Raw genomic sequence first — 21,258 nt, forward strand, 5'->3', positions numbered from 1 at the left:
AACTATACTATGCTTCTATTATACTTTTGTTTTTTACTTATAAAGCTCTTGTACTGTATTTTTGAAAATCTGTTACTATTGGATATTATTTCAATCCATTCAAGTGGCAAATGTGCAGTTAGTGTTGGCTTAAGTTTAGTTTATTTAGCATTAGAATGTATACATATTTCTAAAATTGGGTACCATTCTTCCATTGCAAGTAGAATCTGTTAGTCAGCTCTTTTGTCAAACTGCAGTCATAGAAAACTATGGTAAAAGTTCCTACTGAATTTAAGAATACTTTCACATGCATAATTTGCTATTTGAATCCATATCTGGTTTGATCTATTAATACAATCACCAACTTTTCTCACATCAATAGTTTCCAAATGTGTAGATGTTACAATTCCCAAAATTCTACAGCAGCATTTTTGCTCCCAGTTCAGGGAATTGTAGTCTAGTATAATTGGACTGGAAACCACCAGTTGTGGAAGATTGGGCTACAAAAATAGCAGAATGATATGTATCATTTCAAACTCCAGGTGTGTGTGTGTGAGAGACAGAGAGAGGTAGGGATAGGGGATTCCATAGAAATCATTTAATGCTGAAGTGCAAGTTTAAAAACAAAGCATAAATGTAATTGTTCTACCCAGGGGTTTACAATGCCACTTTTCACTAAAATTTCAGTAAATTTACAGGCGATTTACTGTACCATTTAAAAACGTGGTTCTCTCAATACACTAAAATGACATTGATGATTCTATCATCTTATTTCACTTCCTAACAGGCTGGCTCCCTTTGCACTCAAAAATATTTGTGATAATTTAAAATATATGTAGTTTTTTATTAACTGGCAGGGAATGCCCTGAACTATGTCACAACTTGTGACTATATCGCCAAATCCTGTTCTCTTCAATATAGAATATAATAGAGGTGAATACATGGACCTAAAATAGTGTTAAGGAATTAAGATCTTCCTGAAATGGATTTAGTAAACATTAGCAGTTATACACAGAAGAGTTGTAAGATTTAATAGTAGCAAAAGAGCATGTCTGATTATTTTATTCTCTTTTTCTAGCTGGAGAAATAGAGTCAAGTGTATTTCTTGAACAGTTAGATGTTCAAGAAATTGAGGACCTAGACAGGAAATCTGAAGACCAGCAAGATGCTACCTTGGATGAACACAAAGTCCATGAAATTCCTTTTGAAGATGAAAGCACCCAGAGCCCTGCAAGTTTGGAGAGGCAGACTATCAGAAAGCAGTGCAAGCTCGAGGACTGGACCTGCCAAAAAGGTGGCATGCATAGTAGCAGCTCAGGATATCGCAATATGAACCAACAACAAAACCCCCATGATTCTCCCAGGGGATCTTCAGGGCAAGGTAGAAGAAGACAAGAATACAGAGAACCTTGGGAAAACCCATCTGGAAACAGACAGAGTCACTCCTCAGGAAGATCCAGTCCACAGAGCCAAAGACCCAGGGAGAGTTCCAGCGAGAGGCAAGGCTCAGAAAGGTAAAAAGTTGGTATGGAGGAAAACAGATTAGGTGAGATCCCTCCAGATTACTAGACTGTATGGAGGGTCGAAGAGGTACATTGGGTTTCTATTTTTGGGGGTATTATTGACAAGAGGAATGGCTGTGTTTATTGTTTAATGTTATATGGCCCCGGATGTGCACAGTATATATGTGACTATACAAAAATGAAAATGGATAATAAAAACACATTTACTAATGGGAAGAAAGGGCCAGGAGAAAAATGTTTTTGATTGGGGGACCAGAAGCATTTCCTTCTGGTCCTTTGTTCCCACTGATGGAACAGCAGGAGCCACACATAAAAATTTATCACTGGGTACAGCGCAAACTGCAGGTTGGTTACGTTGATTCAGTTATACTAACCAATCGCCCAAGTAAAACAGGTTGGGAGGATGGAGGAAAACGATACTGAGAGTAAACTCTTATTTGATTATCCTGGAAAAATAAGTCTTTCATATACAAACATATTGAAAGGAATAACAGGATAATCTTTCATTATCAGATGTAAGGAAATTTGATATTTGAAACACTACAATTAGATATATAAAATAGTCTTAAAATCCAATCTAAGATGGAAATGAGGCCTTTTTTTTAATAAAAAGTAACTTATTTTATTTTAAAAAAACCCACGATTCTCCCAGGGGATCTTCATGGCAAGGTAGAAGAAGACAAGAAAACAGAGAACCTTGGGAAAACCCATCTGGAAACAGACAGAGTCACTCCTCAGGGAGATTCAGTCCACAGAGCCAAAGACCCAGGGACAGTTCCAGCGAGAGGCAAGACTCAGAAAGGTAAAAAGTTGGTATGGAGGAAAACAGATTAGGTGAGATCCCTCCAGATTACTAGACTGTATTTTCTGTTGGGATCAGTTTGTGTGATATTCTATTGCTAAAACAGAAGAAACAGAGTCAGGTGAGTAGATGGCCTGATAGTACATCAGATACAGAGATGAATCAGAAGCACATTCACCTGAGTCTAGGGATTTACTGAGGCTACAGTAAGTTCACACATCATGCTAAAATGTAAGTATTGCTTAAAATCCTTGTGGCAGAGTTCACACAAGATGTTACATCGAAATTGAACAAATCACATTATGGGTTAACATGATGTGTGAATCCAGAGAGAGTTAGAGTTTAGAATTGTGTTCACAAGGGGGCAACAGAGATGATGAAAGACACATTTTTTACATTACAAAATAATGTTTACCTGAAAATAATACCTGCCCAGATAATAATCTCAATTGGGCTTTTGAGTGCATGGGCTAAAATAAGCCTTCCCCTCAAATTAAGCCCTCCATGACAGTAGAAGCCATGAGGTGACCACACCCACCTCCTCCTGCACCTCAAAAATAATAAGACCTCCCCGAAAATAAGACCAAGCACTTATTTTGGGGGTCATAAGAAAATAAGATCCTGTCTTATTTTCGGGGAAGCATGGTAGATTTAGACCTGGGATAATATAATCTCTCCACATAAAAAACAGTTCTGTACCTGTAATAACAAGATACAGATAGTCCTTAACCGATGACCACAACTGAGCCCAAAATTTCCATCGCTGAGCAAAAGCAGCTAAACTTGTTAAGCGAATCACTGCAATTGTGAAGTGAATTGTGCAGTTGTTAAGTGAATCTGGCTTCCCGCATTGAATTTGCTTGTCGGAGGCTGGCTGGAAAGGCTACAAATTGTCATCATGTGACCTTGAGAGAGTGCAACTGCTATAAATATATGCCAGTTGCCAAGTACCCAAATTTTGATCATGTCACCATGGGGGTGCTGCAACAGTTGTTAAGTGTGAAAATAGGCCATAAGTCAAAAGTATGTAGAGATTCTCAGTCATGCAGGTCATGGTAGTCCCAAAAGTGCTTTTTCTAGAGGCAATTGGACTTTCTTATTTTTTCTTTTGAAGACGTTTCTTTTCTCATCCAAGAAACTTCTTCAGCTCTGACAGGATAGTGGGGAATGGAAGGATTTATATTCCTTGCAGACAGCTGGTAATCTGCATCCTCTATCTGCACCCTCTTAAAGGATGCAGAAGACTATCTGTCTGCAAGGAATATAGACTGACTGCCTATTGTGCAGAATGCATAGAAGCTTTTGTCAGGCAAATAAAAATAATCAGGGTAACTGAGAAAATGAGTAATAAATGATAAAAGCATCTTGCATTTAAAAAGGCCATCGTAACGGCTGTCTTTATGAACTATTCCTCTGCATGAATTACTTCCCCTGGTACAAAGCAATTGACTTCTTCCTCAAGCTTGGGAAATGCAGGGTGACACCTGTAACTCTAGCAAGCTTCAGGCATGTGAATTGTAGTTTTTTTCAGGAAGGCTCTGCAAACATCTTGGCAGTTTGTCCCTGCCAAGTCACTGCTTGTCACCCAATGGGATTCAACAGACCAAATTTCACAATAGGAACTCTTGTGAAAGTAGTAATTATTTCAGTGTAGCAATTGAGTTGCATCAACCTGATCTGAATCCGTTGGTTTCTATGTACATCAGTCTCCTGGTCCTTGGCCATAATATTCTGCTGCTTTCCTGCGACTCTTGTTTCTTTAATAGACAAGTAGCTTTGTTTAGTATCCATATTAGAAAAAAAAAGTGCTATGGAAAACTTAAATTGGTTCATCATAGATAAGTGAACTTATTGTGGCAGATCAAACTTTCATGTAGAAAGGGATTTTATTCATTTATTTATTTAGAAGATTTGTGTGACTACCTGTGTTAAACAACTCTGGACAGTTCACAATAGCAATAAAATGCAGTAACTATAAAACATAATCACAAAACAATAAAATTTTCAAACAAAAGCAATAACCCTGCATCTTACACTTTGGATCCTTTGCAGCCAGTTCCAATTACCTAATTTCATTCTGTCTATTCTCTTCTATTCTGTTCTATTCTAGTGCCTGGATTTTTTTAAGGGTCGTGATGACCTCGTCTAAAGGTCATCAAGCTAAAAGAATGGAATATTCCATAAAGTAGAGGCAGCTGTAGAAAAGGCACACTTTTGGGGTCCCGCAAGATGATAGGATTTGATGGAAAAAATACATATAGGATACGGTAGGACAAACAGAAACTCTTAGGGGGAGGCAGTTCTGCAAATAAACAGATCCCATGACATGTACAGCTTTAATGGTGGTAACCAGCACTTTGAATTGGCCCCAGAAGGAAACTGGAAGCTAGTGCAGCTTGGGCTATAGAGATGTAACTTGAGCAAACCTTGGAACACACAATACTGTGTACACAGCTGAATTCTGGACCAGAATGGATCATCTCAGTTGTCAATCTCATAAAAAAGAAAATTAAACTTTTAAAAAAAAACAATTCAGAATATATGATCCATAAACCTGATTTACATAAATACACTATATGCTCATAGCAAATTACAGGTTGTTGCTGATCTGCTGTAATTAATGATTTTAAGAGAAAGGTATCTTTCAAGTTATACATCAGCTCTCAATTTTATAAAGTAAATCTGTCTGAAAACCCACAGAATGCATGTCTGTGTAATGAAATAAGAGTAGCATAGAATAAAAGTTCTAACACAAATGAAAGAACTTACAACTTCATGCAATATCTAACTAAACTAGCTATCTGTCCCTTATTAATAACCTCAATCTTGAAGAAATGTCCTCTGGCTTCTTTGTTTCTGGACTTATGGTGTTAATTTAGTCCCTTATCAGAACTGATGGAGAGATGGTATACTCCGTTCCCCCCCTCCCAATTTAGACATGAAAAAAATTTGCTCTGTGCAACAGAGTTCAGTCCTCATATTTTAGAACGCTATTTCTTCATCAGGGATAGGGGGAGGAGAAGGAAGAAGGGTTGAGGTTGAGCACATCTTTTGCACAGTGTATGTGTAAAAGGCCATGCCCGACTGAGGGCGTATAATTCAGATACTCCCTAGCATATAAAACAGCAGAGAGACTGACCAAAGGGTCAAAACCACGAGTAGTTGGAAAAGATGGGAATTGTGAACTACCTCTTATAAAGGACACTAGAAAGTTGCTTCAACCTAGAAGTGAGTATGGCTGGCTGGAAGTCCGAGCACAGATACAGTTGTCCTAAGTAGTTGGATTATGCTCCACCACATCAACATTTTAATTTTTTGTTCCAAACATGAAAGAAAAGACTTTGAAAATGATCGGGAAATGACCGAGTTTGTAAGAAAACTATGAGAAAAGTATGGCAGCAGCTATTCCTGCTTTTGGCCCAAGATGTTGACATTCTTCAGAAAAAGAACAACACAAGTGTGGGTCAAAAGGGAAAATATTCTTTTGAGTCTTCTTGGAAATAGAAGTCTTTGTATGAAGTGTTGGGAAGCCAAAAAGGTATTGAGTTATGGCAGAAATGTGCAAACTCTGTTTTACAGTAAAGAAAGACAATGCAATCCAGCCAGTTCTTACAGGGCACCTGCCTTACAGGATCAGGATTAACATAGATGATAAAAAAGAGTGGGATGCTTCCATTAATCTTTTGATTTTATGAGTTTATTTTACTTTATCCTAGCTCAAATGCCTACTCTGACCTAGTGCATTGCTTACGTGCTACATGGCTGACAGGAAAGACCCGTCCAAAAGCGTATCGAGTCAGTCAGCTGGAGGCCCTGTGCCACTTTCTGGATGAAAGGCAGGCAGATATCCAGCATGCCCTATGTGCAGACCTACGCAAGGTGAGTGAGCCCCTCATCCAGAGCATCTAGCAGCTCAGAGAGGAATTGCAGATGAGCTTGTATGCCATTTGTTAAGTGAATCACTAAAGGTGTTAAGTTGGTAACACGGTTGTTAAGAGAATTGGGCTTCCTCATTGACTTTGCTTGTCAGAAAGTTGCAAAAGCCGATCACATGACCTCAGGACACTGCAAATGTCAAATCTGGAATTTGATCATGTGACCATGGGGATGCTGCAATGGTGGTGTTAAGTGTGAAAAATGGTCATAAGTCACTTTTTTCAGTGCTGTTGTAACTTTGAATGGTCACTAAATAAACTATGGTAAGTCGAGGACTACCTATATCTACCTCTTGTAAAGAGTACTGCTTAGTACCATGTCCTGGTGTAAAGCTCAAGCATTAAATTTCCTGAATCAATTGGGATGACAGCATGACAAAGCAGTACTATGTGCTGAATGCGACACAACTCAATGAATTGCTTCATAGTTCACCTTTTGTTCTCAGTATGGACATCACTGATGCATCTCATTTTGTCTTTCTTCTCCACAGCCCTGCTTTGAAACTGAGCTCACGGAGGTTTTGCCAGTCAGAAATGAACTGGCCTATGCTTTGAACAACTTAAACCATTGGATGAGGGATGAATGTGTGCACAAGAATCTAGTAAGAACTTAAACTGAATGGGTGAAGAACAAATGGAAAGGAACGGTTCTATGTTGGACAGGGATGAAAGTCTACAGGGTGTATTATTTCATCAAGCAGAAGATAGGCTTTCTACCTGTGTCCTTTCAAAACAGGTGGATGCTCATCTTGGAAGACAAATCTCTAACTATTTGAGTATTAATGTTTCTATCTTCCCTACCCATTACCTTTCCCATGGTATTTGGGAATTACCAGATCTGTAATTTAATGTAATAGGTTGATATCAGGTTATTGACATGTTCATGTTCTAGGATAGCTTCCAAATAAGGGTCTGTAGGGCCATACTTTGTCTGCCATCAGAGGAACAAGTTGCAGCTGTTTTTTAAGGATAATTTCTGCAATCCAGTTTAGATTAATTGAAGTTGCATTGCTTTAAAACAGACGTTTCCAACCTACTACCGTTCAAATAAATCAAAGTATAGACTTCATAATTCAGTTAATCGTAGTTGCCTATAGCTATTGTTTGCTTTCCAGTCTGTATGATCAATAATCTCATCAGTGTGAAGTGCAAGAGAAATTAAAATGTTTTAACTGTTATGTGTGAAATTATGATTATCCTTATGTTTTACATGCATATAAGGCAAATGTAGGAATGTAGAGCCTATGGCTTGATTTCAGAATTCTTTTCAAGCTGTTGATTCAAGCTTTTAGTAGGAATAAATGTAGCTGCCAAACCTACTGCATGGGGAGGGGAGGGAGAAAAGGGGGTGTCACAAAAAAGTAAACAGAACGAATCATCCCATTTATGCTTGGATTTGCCCTAACCTGAATGGTTTCTTTGGTCTGGCCTATAGTTGACATAAAGTTCCTTACAACCTTCAAGGAGATTGACCTTCAACAGAACGTTTATAATCCCATATTTCACATAAAGTCAATGATATTCCTCCCTGATGCCCCCAGAGCCTCTTGTGGAATGTGTGATAAGATCAAACATTGTTGGCCTTTTCCCCTTGATTTTGTTATTTAATTTAGATGTAGTTGAGTTGCAGTTGTTAGATGGATTTGGGGAAAGTTGGAAGTTTAAAGCCTTGTAAGCCTAATAGTAAGCCATTCCATTCCATTAAGGCAGTCCTTCCATTCCTTAATCCTCTCCTCCAAATGTAAGAAGTCCTAAGATTTCTAAAATTGATCACTATTTTGGACCCTCCCTTCCATGATATAGTCTACCATGCTTCCTGGAGGGCAACTGTATACACTATGTGTTCTCACGCGTATGTGTCAGCTCCCCAAGCTGAAACAGAAATACATACTCATAATCAGTTAGCATTGGGAAATCTTTTTTATATCAGAAATACTTGACGTAAATATTGAGATGGAATCTTACTTGACATTAAACCAAGTACCAACCAAACAAATCAAGCATATGAAAATGAAAGCAATTTGGCCCAGGTTTTCAAATGTCTGTGGTATTAAAGCCTTGGTGTTAAAAAGAAGACAAAGGAGAAGATAAACTCAGGGTAACTCATGTACATTAGAGCAACTGTTAATTTGAAGGGGTTTATATTTTGTAGCTCATCAAGTATTTCCACAAAATCATCTATTAATTTCCTTTTCTACTTCACCCAATTGCTGTCATGGATTTTTTTTCTTTTTATAGGCAACACTGATGGATTGTGCCTTCATTCGCAAGGAGCCATATGGTGTGGTGCTGATCATAGGAGCTTATAACTATCCTATCCATCTTACTTTGATGCCCCTTGTGGGTGCCATTGCAGCTGGTGAGTAACAAGTGATCTCCAATTCATTTTAGATATTTCATCTGATGGGTGTTCTCCCAAGAGATCCAGGCATGTGATGGATGTTTATCTATTGCAACCTTGGTAAAATATCTTCTCCCCATATTAGGGAATTGTGTGGTTCTCAAGCCTTCAGAGGTGAGCAGCTGCACTGAAGCGCTCCTTGCAAAAGCATTGCCTTGTTATATGGATCCGGTGAGTTCATTAACTTCCAGTTTACCTGGTTAAAAAATGAAAATGAAACTGAGGGTTTTTTATTTGCCTTTTCCTCTGCCATTTGTCTTAGTTTTCTAGATGTTTTAACTGTAATTCTTTGGGCCCCTTTAAAACAAAAACAAAAACCCTCTAGTTATTTATTTTGGGAAGATGAGTCAGATTATTTCCAACTGTCCCAATTCATTTGAAATCCCCCACTCCCAAAAGGTATTTTCTTTTGGATTGTGATGGATGGTATACTTCTGAGGATGGTAAACTAACTTATTTTCATGGAAAACAATTTTGGGGAGATTTGAGGAAGATTTGAAATTTGAGGCTAGGAGATTATTGTTAATGTAAGACAATTCCACTCTCATAGGATGATTAGACTAAAAAAAAAATCCTACCCGTCACTTAGCAACTGTCATCCCAGGACTATTTACAAGCCAGATTTGAAGTTCTGATGACACCCATCCCTCCCGCAGAGATTATATAATTGCATTTTTGGGCACTCCACAAGTGGCCTGCATTTACAGTTATGTTTACAGCATCCTGCAGTTGCATGGTAGCAATTTATGATGGTTTTTTTGCTGAAAACTTGTTTTCTGTCAAAAAACACCCATCACAGATAATGGATTCACATAGGAACCACTGCATTTGCTTAATGATTGCTGTAAATAAAATCAGACATAATCATGTGGTGATCTACTTAACAACCAGCACAACATCTAACTGTAATTCCAGGCTCAATAACAGTCATAAATTGAGGACTACCTGTATTACCCTATGTTCACTCCATCAAAAGCAGAAATCTCATTTTAAAATCACAATGTTTAAGAAAAATCTTAATTACTTTAAATTTACTGCATCATTTCTGTGTTCCAGATTGGCCCCAAGTGGCTTTTTGTCCTGCAGTGTTTCAAGGACCACTTGTGTAATGTGAAGGCTAGTTTGATTGGATGTGAACTTGCTTTTCTATTTTATAGCAAACCTTTGCTGTGGTGCCAGCTGGTCCTGAAGAAACAGGAAAATTACTGGAAAATAAGTTTGATTATATCTTCTATACAGGTGATTTTCTCTTCTTAAATATCCTTTTCATGTTATTCTTTTATTAAATATTTAAAATATTTTCATTAATGTCTGTACAAAACAGTGTGGTAAGCAATATTCATTGCTTTATTGGGCCCTCTACTACTGCCCTGCATTTACCGTTGTTTGCAGCATCCTTGAAACTGAAGCTTCAGATAATTTCTCTAAAATAATTCTTTAGGACAGGGGTCACCAACCTTTCGGACCTCAGAGACCACTAAATTCATAATTTTAAATCCCGTGGACCATAGGGGTGATATGAATTTTGATATAGTATGAATTAGAAAAAAACATAAATAGTATTTAGTGCAATATAAAAAATGCAAATAATTTTTCTGCAGACCATCAAAATTTTCTCACGCCCCACCAGTGGTCCACAGACCACTAGTTGGTGGCCACTGCTTTAGAACCCTGTCCCCTCCATCTGCAGTAGAATTTATCTCTATAGTTAATAAATTGTCTTTCTAGAAGGCATTGCATATTGAGGAATTTGCTTTATCGTGTCTATCTGAGTTAATGGCAAGTTAAGCCAGGGAAATGCATGTGGCATTTTTATGGTCACCCCTCAGCAGCTTCTAGATAGATCTTGCCCACAAGTGGTAGAAAAGATGAGTAGTCACACTGTAAGTAGGAAAAAGCCTATGCTTGATGCAGAATGTCAGCTGTTGGAAATAATGAAAAGATCAGTTTCGGGCTTTTTCCACTCACAATGAAGGTATTTCATTTCAAGTCACATAAATTTTCTCAGATTTGCTTCTCTCTTTCATTGCCAGAACAGCTCAGGATAATCTTAACAACGCTTAACAGGAATTTGACAGCAATTTCACATGGGATTTTAATGGACTCTCCCTAATACACTCCGGCTCTAAATTGATACTTTTTAATAACTTGAATGAGGAGGTGGAAAGAATAGCTTCTATAGATGAAATAAGATTGGATGAAATAAAAATCATAGGAAACACTGAAAACAGTTGCTTTTCCAACTGTTACTTACAATTAGTGGGTTTTTTTTAAAAAATGTATAGAGTTTTGCAGATCTGTATGGAAGAATGTTAGAGGGGAAAAAACACACATGATTTCTGAGCACAGAATTGAGGACTCTGATACTGGATGGGAGCTATGCTGCAGATCTCTCTTGACCCAAATTTTGCCATATCTTTTTAGGGAACAGCCGTGTAGGAAAGATCATCATGACCGCTGCAGCAAAACATCTGACACCATTAACTCTGGAGCTGGGGGGTAAAACTCCCTGTTATGTGGATAGGTGCTGCAATTTCCAGAATGTAGCCAACCGAATTGTATGGGGAAAATTCCTCAATTCTGGACAGACATGCATTGCACCAGATTATGTGATCTGTACAGTTGAAGCACAAGAGTTGTTGTTGCCTTGCCTGCGCCAAGCTATCTGTGATTTTTTTGGCCATGACCCCAAGGAGTCACCTGATTATGCCCGCATGGTCAATGACAGGCATTTCAAGCGTGCCCAAGCTTTCTTGGAATCTGGCCATGTGGCCATTGGTGGAGAGACTGATGAGAGTGAGCTTTATATTGGTGAGTATACAATTTAGGACTGGAGGAAGAGTAAGGAAGAAAGATTTGGAGTTTGGGAAAGACAGGAAGACATTTTGTGGTTATAAGAGGTCCTAATTTACCAATCATTCAAAATTACAAAGGACCTCAAAAAAATACTTACAACCTGTGGTGACATTATTGCCTTTTGAGCACCTGGCAACCAGCCTGCATTTTATAGATATTTCAGTACCCTGTGTTGATGTAATCACTATGATGTCCTCCCACCCCCCCACCCCCGAAACCAGCGTTTACTTCTGGCAAAAAAACATAATCACAAATAATGTGTTTGCTTAACAACTGTTAAGTTTGCTTAACAATCACTATGTTCACTTAATCATCATTGCAAAAAAAGTAGTCTGTAAAATTGAGTCAGTCAATTTATGACTTGCTTAATGACAGGTACAGTTTACAACTATAACTCTGGGGTCTGTTTTTGTCATAAGTAAAGGACTAGCTGTACTATCTATGTACAATGGAGAAAATCAAGCTTATTAAGAAGTGCATTATCAGTAGATATAGGGCTGTAGATCACCCTTTCAAGTTGGTGTTCACAAGTTGGACTTTGTCATTGACCACACAATAAGGTTTTTTAATGTAATTTGAAATTTAATGAGCTGGCAAGTGAGAAACTAAATAAAGCAAGAAAACAGACATGTTTTTTGGGGTCGCATATTGGAAATGTAGTCATGGGGAAAGCTAAAACTCTAGTTAAATTGGACAGTAAAGTTATAGTATATAAACAGAACAGATCTTGATGTGATTTTTTCCCCCATTATAGCTCCCACAGTGTTGGTGAATGTGAAAGAATGGGATCCAGTCATGCAAGAGGAAATTTTTTCACCCATCCTGCCGATATTCATTGTGAGAGATGTAGAGGAAGCCATAGACTTCATCAATTGCAGAGAACGCCCACTAGCTTTATATGCCTTCTCCTCAGACTCCAAGGTATACTGTTTAGGTACAACATACTGTATGTGGGAGAATCTGGATTATGTATTTTGCATAACCACATCCATGATGAAAGGAGACTTGCACTATTTTTAAATATGTTTATGTGCTAAGCTGTGATGAACCAACATGGTAGCACACTGGTAATACAGTCTGGATGATAGAGGAAGAAAGGAAGATAGGAGGAAGAAGAGGGTGATGGGAAAATTGTTCTCAGGAGCAGCAAATTGACCACTGCAGGGCTTTAGTGAACATTATGGGTTGATGTTTCTTCTGATGGGGCACCAAGTTGTCTCCACATTCAGTTAGCTGGGGCAACTTGTTCCGTGCCAACTGGGTTGTGGCCACTCATCTATGCCCACCTGGCCATGCCCCTCCATCTGTGCCCACCTGGCCAAATGAGTCATCCGCACCAAGTCATCCATGCCAACCTAGCCAACCCCATTCTGTGCTGATCCACCTGATTAAGAACAGGCCTCCTAATACTCTTCTATTCTTTTTCTCTTTATAGGTTGTGAACCATGTACTGGATAATACTAGCAGTGGTAGCTTTTGCGGCAATGATACCATGCTGCAAGCACTATCGGTTGCCCTACCATTTGGTGGCATTGGTACGATTAGACTTTTATCTTCTATACTGTCTTCATTTCTTGCCCCCATCCTTATCCTTATCTTCCAACATGAAAAGTTTTTCCACTTGATGTTTTTCATTCAGACAAAGACATTAAGAGTCCTTTTTTTTTTACTATGTCCAGCATATTTGCAGATTAAATCAAATGTGATCAAATAATAAATATCCCAATGTGCTATAAGCTCTCTGGTTATTTATAAATAAAGGAGAGGGCTGGAAATGTGGTCTACATTATACTGGTAAATAGGAGTCAAAGGAGAGGGCTTAATATTTTTTGTTTTTGTAAGTGTTACTAACAAGATCAAAAATATTCAACAGGATAAGTAGCGCCGGTTCAGTAGGTCTGGTCACACACTATACTAAATACAGGTTAACATTCTGTGTAAACCAATACTGCATTTTGGTTACAAAACATGGTTGAACTGATGTGCATCTTTAATTTCTCTTTAATTTTTAGATATCATGATTTTTTTTTAAAAAAGCAATAGTTTTATTTTATTGTGGTTTAAGGCAGCGGTAGTTCAATGATCATGAAACCTAGCAGACTAGGAAATTATTATCTTGGGTTTTTTTGCTTGTCTCTACTGAATTCTTTTCTTCAGTCTCTTCTTTAAAAATATCAATTTGAATATTAAACCTTTTATAGTTAAGTACTATGGGGAAAAACCTTTTTGAGGGCAGGTATTGTTTAGCCTGATGAAAAAGAATAAATAGATTTGATCTGAATTTTTCTTTTTTAATATTGCAGGAATGAGTGGCTTTGGCAAATACCACGGAAAGTTTACTTTCGATACATTTACTCACTTCCGTGGCTGTCTTTTGCGCAGCATGGGCATGGAGATGATGAACAGATTGCGCTACCCACCATACAACAATAGGAAATTGAGAGCAATGGTTTGTAGTTGGGAGATCAGGCGCAGTTGGCTGTCAGGTTAGGTGTGAGGCCTTGAATCACATCACCTGCATTCTTATGGAACTTCAATCAAGAATTTTGGTGTGGTTGAGAGATCCCCCCCACTTTATTAGCCTGTCCTAGAATTTTGCCTCCAAATATCCTTGAAAAGCACTCTCTGTTTAGCAAACCTTATTTTCACCATCTTTGCATCTTATAACTTTTCTTTATTCTGTATCAGCTTCTATAAATTCAATATTTAATAGTGGTTAGAAAACGTAGGGACACGCTCCAATTCTCTTTGCACAGTTTTGGGTATAAAACATATCTTCATTTCCAGCAAGGACTAATTATACAATTAATTAATTGTTCTATATATTCTGTCAACAATGCATTTTCTACCTACAGTATATTTGGATGCACTAAAGCCCAGACATGCCCTCTTTAATTATATTTCTTTCAATATATTTCTCTACAGTTATAATTCAGATTCATTATTCCATCAGTGATTTATACAGTATCCAGCACAAAGCATAATACTTTAGAAGTATAGTATGTCCTATCAAACTCAGACTTGTTTTGATGTAAATCTGCTAATTGCAAATTTACTGGGATTTCCTGCAACCTTGCATTTTCATGTAAATGTTTTGCTTCTGCAATAAATATCTTGCATTAAAACTTGCAAATAGCTGTCTAATTATTTAATAATGCTATCAATTGACATAGTATGTTATCTAACAACATTGATCAACAATTAATTTCTAAACCAGGAGCTTTTGATTGAAATATAGATACTGGTGAACAAAAGCAACAAAAAGAAGTACATAAATGCTGAAGTGAATGTATAAGCAATTTGCTACAATAAAAATAAAGAGCATCTTGGCATTCTAAAGGAAGTAATTACTTTAGGGAGTACACACTGGAATAAAATAGTGGCAGCTAAATCACAGTCAGCCAGTCTTGTGTTTCTTGAATGGGTACAAAGTATTTTCAGAGAGTAATAGAATGCTCTGTAACAGATTACCAAATCATTGATTAATAGTGATTGACAATGATGCATCCTCTTCTTTGGGAAACATTAATACAGTGTTTCCAACCTCTGCAAGTTTAAGCTGGGCAGAGTTCAGCTCCAAAAATTCCTCTAGTCAGCATGCTGGCTGGAGGAATTCTGGAAGTTGAAGTCCACCTAGTTTACACTTGAGGAGGTTGAGAAACACTGCATTAACAGAATGAATGAAGAAGTCATAACCAGTGGTGGGATTCAAAAATGTTTGTTACCAGTTCGGTGGGCATTGCTAGGTGGGAGGGGAAGGGGCATGTGACTAAGTGGACATGGCCAACTTGATGTCACTCAAGCCCACACCCACTCAGTCACATGATTCCCCCACCAAGCCACACCCACAGGAAAAGGTAGGAAATTTTTTAGGATTTCTCCCTATCTACCCCCCTCCCTTTGCCAGTTGCCCCCGTTTCCCCTCCTTTGGCGCCCCAGCCTTAGCCCCACTTCCTCCCCCCCCCCACCGCCTCTTTGGTTGCTCATCTTCTGTGGCAGTTGGTCCAGAGTCTGGAAGGCAAGCTGACTGGAATTTTTGGTGGCCTCCAGCCAGTTGCTGCTGCTGCTAGGAAGTGGCTGGCTGACAAAAAAGCCTCACAGCTGCCACCTCTTTGAGAGCCACTTTGCAAAGTGGCTGTTAAAGAAGTGATGGCTGGCAGCAGATCACTGAAAAGTCCTCCAGTCAGTGAAAAAGCTGCTTCCATCGCTGCCATGTTCTTCGCGCATGCACATGCCATTGCCTTGCAAGTCCAAGGGGCGAGCGAGCAGCGACTGGGCGGGGTGAGCAAGCAGCGACTGGGAGGGCAGGGTGTGAAACCAGTTCGGGGGGCATGGCCAGCTGGCTATTGCTATCAGTTTGCTGAACTGGGCAAAATTTCTGCCACCGGTTCAGGTGAACTGGTGCGAACTAGCTGAATACCACCTCTGGTCATAACATATGCCTTCTACAGGAGCAGTATCTCCATCCAGATTGCATTTGCTTGGGGGACACAGGAACTAGAATATTGGGGAAGATATTACAATACAACTAAACCACACATTGGCTTAAGACAAAAAAGCTTCTCAGAAATGTAAATTTATAGAAGGAATAAAGAACATAAAAATGGTTTGAAAAGTTAAAAGGACTAAATTAGATGGAAGCTATGTCTGAGATATGAGTAAAGTATTCAAAACCAATGCCAGGTTACTCATAATATAAATACTACTCCTATCAACTTAAATAACCTCATTTCATAGTTAGATAATATTTTAGCTTTTCAAATCAGTATAGCTTTACATTTATTCAAGTTATTATAGATTGGTAATTTATATAAAGCAACTCATCTGAAGCTTTTACACATTCTGATGTATATTCCTACAAGGAGTTGTCCACATTCTGGCATCTTGAGAAAATCCTGAATTGTGAGCCGCCAGAGTAATTTGCTGAGATGGGCGATTACAGAAACCATATAAATAAATAAATAATTAAAAAATGCTGTTCTTGCCTCTTCCAATAGAGATGCCATAACATGGAATGGATTCCAAAATATGGTTCTCTTCACAGGCACATCACCTACGATGACAATGTTAATACTCAAGTCAAGCCCTGCTTCTGGTTCAGGAATTCTGGGAGTTGAAGTCCACAGGTCATAAAGTTGCCATTGTTGCCGACCCCCGATCTATATACTACTAAAACTTTGTCAATACCATTAACAAAGTGAAATGGTGCATCGTAGGGCAACAATTTTTGAACCAAGGTGCCTTACATTGGCTAACTTACAATGTGCCCCAAATCCGGAACCAATACTCTTGAGGGAATGAAATTTGGGGAAACTGTGGTTGCTTCAGGCTGCAGCTGTGGTCATCTGATGGTCATTTTGAACATTACAGTGACAGATTCCTGCCAGTCTCGCCTTCCCTCCTCCCTCACCCAGCAGTAAGGAATTGACTCATCATATGGCTCTTAAAGAAGCAACAAATTTAAGATGCATGAAGAAAAGCCTCAATATTGTTATTGCATTGCATGCTCCTTCCCATCCACACAAACAGGCACATGCGTGTACCTCCCATCTTTGTTCAGGAACTCAACTATATTCGTAGTGCTCCATCCTCCTTCAACAACCCTCTATAGTAAGTTGTGCTGCAAGTGACTATATGAGCTGCTGTAGTTGCAGATGGCATAACAATTGGATCTCTCTGGTGTTAGATGCATTAGTCACGAGTTGTGGATCCTTGCCCATTCTTTTTCATTTTTCAACTACTTCCTACACTGAAACTGAGAATAGACCAGCTTTCCTTTGGCTGCCGAGGAAAAGGTAGATGGGTCTGACCCTAGCCCACAGGAGGTCAGATGTTTCCATTTTTGAACACTGTTTCCTACAACTCACTAGAGAAGCTGGCAGAAATTCTAAACTGTTCTGAGTTGAGACTGGCCATGTACTTACATTGTAAAAATAAAAATTGACAATGCCAACGGTGTTCAAATGGTGATCCAATTGTTTTAGGGTTGCACCCAAGACATTTGGAGCATCACTTGGAACACAATCGCCATTGAGTGCAAAACCTGAACACCATTTGGGGTTGCACTGGGTCTGAGAGAACACAAGATTATTTTCCCCTCCCAGTTCAGTCCTAAGTTCAGCAATTGAATGCTGATGTTTGTTTAAAGTAGTAGTTAAAATAGTTGTAGTTGCCTCAATGACACTGGCGTTCAAGCGGTACTTTAGGCTCCCTGGGTGCAATGCCAAAACACTTGGAGCACCTCTTGAACACTATTGGCTTTGACAAATTCACCATCGGTCAATTGCAAAAGGCAGCTACATCCTGCGATGATATCTGTAACACCATCAAACATCCAAATCTGCCTGTCCCAGGTCTTCGGGAAAGATTCTATAGCTGGACAAAAATGTCAAATCCAATCTGAACATCTGGCTGACCGCATGATGAACAAAAATAAAATAGTAAAATAAAATATTGTCAACATAATTATGCCACATCAAAAGAAGGGGGAGACATTATGGTCAAGACATGACCCCAACCATTGTCGGGTCATGCATTTCAAGCGCATTTTAGGGGAATGCCCAGCCATTGGAACTGTGGAAGTGAATTGTAAGTACCTTTTGCGAGATCCATCATGACTTTGAATGGTCACTAAGCAATAGGTTGTAAGTCGAGGAGTACCTGTATGAGATAGTTTCAGTCATATTGAAGCATTGATCATAGTCAAATAAAAACATTGTTTCAAGCATCTATAAATTTCTGAATTATTTGTTTTCTGCAGAAATTATGTTACCTCCTTAGTTGGGAATCTATTCAAATTTCCACTCAATATCTCAAGTTTCATTTTCTGAATATTTACTGTTTTCCTTTTGTGTGTGTATGTGTGTGTATGTGAGGGTGGGAGGGACACACACACACACACATACACATAAGAGATCTTTTCATTAGCTGCTATCATTATCTATAGAACATCCTTGCCAAAACGCTTTAATGGAAATGAATCCGTATAATTAAATCTCCTAAAATAGGTCATGAGACATGGAAAAAAGGAAGTCAAAAGATGTTTAGTGGCTGGGGAAAAAATGTAACTTGTATTCTGTGTAATTGGTGATGAGTCAGATTTGCAATCAAATGGTTATTTCCAACATTTAGCTCAGTTACCATATGCATCTACACAAATATTCCCTAATAAAAAAGCATTGAAAAATATATGCAGAAAAATATTGAATATTATATTGTCTGAAGGATCTTGGATGTCATTACTGATATGAATATCAGGCATGAAGGGGCAGTTAATTAGGATCTCTTGCAATAGATTCTTATTTTTTCTTAAAGGCCTTGTGATTTTCGAGAGTTTGTAACCTTCGTTTGTTTGTTAGCTCTTCACATGTGAATGAGCATTTTCTTCAGGCAATCCTCTTGGCTTGAATTGTTGGGTTGTTTTACACCGTTCTTTAAATATGATGGTATTCTCTTGACTTAGGTAAAAATGTCTAGAAAAATGTTTCTTTGTTGAATTTCACTTTCTTATTATCAGTTGCCTTACTTTATAGAAGTTTCATCTTTTGATATCAGTAGGGATGAGATTACTTTTTAAAATGAGATCATTCATCTGTATCTTAAATTTGAAGCATGGTAACTTCTGTTTGAAAGTAGTTTAACAATTTAAAACTTGTAGCAGGTCCAAATACCACTTAGTACAGTATTCCAGGATAATGCTTGCAATTGAAGTTCAGAATCACTTTCTTTCTTGTCAATTCTATGATCAATATCAAATAGAATACTTAAGAACATAATCCATAGATTGATGGTGGACTGTAGATTCATGAAGTCCAGGGAGTGATAATTGCAGTCATATTTCTACAGTACTCTCCAGGTGCATCTTGGACTTAATTTTTGATCAAAATATTATTGGGCATTTTTGTAACAAGCAAGGTAATATGTCCCCAATAGAAAATCAGCTTATAATGAACATAGTTCAAGATAATTTATTGGAAGAATATTTCCCTTCTGATTTTTCATTTTTCATTATTCTCTCTTTAACCTACAGAACAACACAAATCATAGTAAACTTTATTTTGCCTTCACTTTGCATCTAGAAATGACTATATAGTATGTAGCTGTTTGAGTTAAAGCATTTCTAAGACTCACATGCCTTTTAGTTATATAAATAAGGACATCCACGATAAAGGAGACAATAAACAAAATGTTTAGTAATGCTTTATCTGCACCATTACAGTTCACTGAAAGTTCTGCAGCAAAAGGCATTGTGTTCTAATAAAGGTTTACTTCTCTAGAACTATCTAGATTTAGAATGTAGAATTTAGAAGGCCAGGGGATCTTCCCTAATTGGTTCAGAAATCCTAGACTGCTAAGAAAATTAGGCTCTCATTTTGCAATCACACGCATAATTATACTGGCAAATCAACCAAAGGACTTCATCTTTTCTAGATAGTATGTTTCCAGTTCAGCACCCTAAATTTCCTGTAAAAATATTTTAAGCATTTTAAACATATTGTGTATGATTGCATTTGTTTCAATGTAGTATTAACTAGCTTGGATTTGTACTTTATTACCACACTGGTTTTAAGCTAGAAAACTACTGGAAAACTGTATTCACATAAAGGCTTGGAGATGATAGGAGGGCAAATGGATCAATGGCACAACTATTTCTAAAGCTTATCTTTATCTTGTTGGAAGCAAAACCCATCTGGTTCCATTCCAAGCTGGGAGAAAGAAGCTGGAAACAACATGGAAGCTGATTGGAAAGAAAGTTTAATGATGAACAGAACCAACAGCAGTCCTGGGTCAGCTGAACAATTGGTATGATGAGCACATGGATTTTTATAAGTTTCAGAAATGCTGTTAGGGGAGGTTGTGCAATGTCTGAAATGCCCTTAGGAGATTGTGCAATGTAGTGAGCTCTGTGTCTTCTGCTGAATGGTAGTGGGTGAATCCTATTATGTCCTGAAGGGTCACGTCCTGTTCTTCTTAATCCCATCACCCTGGAGCTGAAGGTCTTTTGTTTGATTAGATAGGCTGGCCCAATCTTTATTAATGGGCACAAAATATGGGGATGGGTGGGTGGGTATTAAGAAAGACTGGATCGGCTTTCTGTATTTAAGAGCATGCTTCTCCATTTCTTCTTTGGGGGAAATATAATATTCTGCCTTTTTAATATTTCCCAACATTATTATTATTGTACTCTTCCTCAAGAGAATCTAGGAAATAACTCCTAAAAACAAACATATTGGGGCTACCTTATGTGTTAGTTAGATCTGCAGAAAAATCTGGTGTTTTCAAGTAAAAGACTGGGACCCTTACACAACACTTGTGTTGGGCAGCCATTTGGCATATACAATGCAATGTGATAATAGCATGATGCTGGCAAGCATTGCGAGAGATCCACATGTAGTATTCCCTGCAGATTTTACCACGACATTGCTTATTTGCTCTGGCATCCCCATCACCAAAAAAGCTGATCTCGATAAAAGTCGATCCCCTCCTGATGATCAGGGCCTGTTAAATAACTATGTAAATCTCAGTATTCCCAATAATACCTTCTCAGTTTTTGACGATGCAACTGTGCCTCCGCGATATTAAGAGTATGTCAACAAAGGAAAAGTCGGGAGGGTCTACAATATTGTGTATCTCTCGGGATGCACAGAGGTCTAAGCTGCAGAAGAAAACAAATTATTTCGATTTTCTTTGGTTTTTCTGCCAAGGCATTTGAGAACCGAAATTCGCTTTGCTCTCCGAAATCATTTTCTGTTCCGATAACCA

General features: G+C 38.3%; 1 protein-coding gene and 1 long non-coding RNA gene across 2 annotated transcripts; one reads left to right on the forward strand and one right to left on the reverse strand.

The window, feature by feature from the left end:
• The first annotated feature begins 1,068 nt into the window (after positions 1-1,068).
• LOC116509262 (aldehyde dehydrogenase family 3 member B1-like) lies at positions 1,069-14,556 on the forward strand. Its single transcript, XM_032218360.1, has 11 exons — positions 1,069-1,493; positions 2,155-2,304; positions 6,021-6,183; positions 6,731-6,841; positions 8,478-8,598; positions 8,726-8,811; positions 9,798-9,879; positions 11,065-11,451; positions 12,251-12,417; positions 12,932-13,031; positions 13,800-14,556. Exons 1-11 carry the CDS (start codon positions 1,279-1,281, stop codon positions 13,985-13,987), a joined length of 1,770 nt encoding a protein of 589 aa, XP_032074251.1. The 5' UTR covers positions 1,069-1,278; the 3' UTR covers positions 13,988-14,556.
• Positions 8,750-21,160, reverse strand: LOC116509270. Its single transcript, XR_004255488.1, has 3 exons — positions 21,036-21,160; positions 18,093-18,156; positions 8,750-8,836 (listed from the first exon to the last, which is right to left on the reverse strand). It is a non-coding gene; the product is annotated as an uncharacterized LOC116509270 (long non-coding RNA).
• Positions 21,161-21,258: the final 98 nt, after the last annotated feature.

Source organism: Thamnophis elegans, chromosome 1 (genome assembly GCF_009769535.1).
Source record: "Thamnophis elegans isolate rThaEle1 chromosome 1, rThaEle1.pri, whole genome shotgun sequence".
Lineage (NCBI taxonomy): Eukaryota > Metazoa > Chordata > Lepidosauria > Squamata > Colubridae > Thamnophis > Thamnophis elegans.

What these genes read in the sequence shown, in the direction of transcription:
- LOC116509262 (XM_032218360.1), top strand. Translation starts at nt 1,279, where the DNA reads ATGCATAGTAGCAGCTCAGGATATCGCAATATGAACCAACAACAAAAC. An exon ending in AATGTGTGCACAAGAATCTA is followed by an intron (nt 6,842 to 8,477) that starts GTAAGAACTTAA and finishes TTCTTTTTATAG; the next exon opens with GCAACACTGATGGATTGTGC. An exon ending in CCTTCTCCTCAGACTCCAAG is followed by an intron (nt 12,418 to 12,931) that starts GTATACTGTTTA and finishes TTCTCTTTATAG; the next exon opens with GTTGTGAACCATGTACTGGA.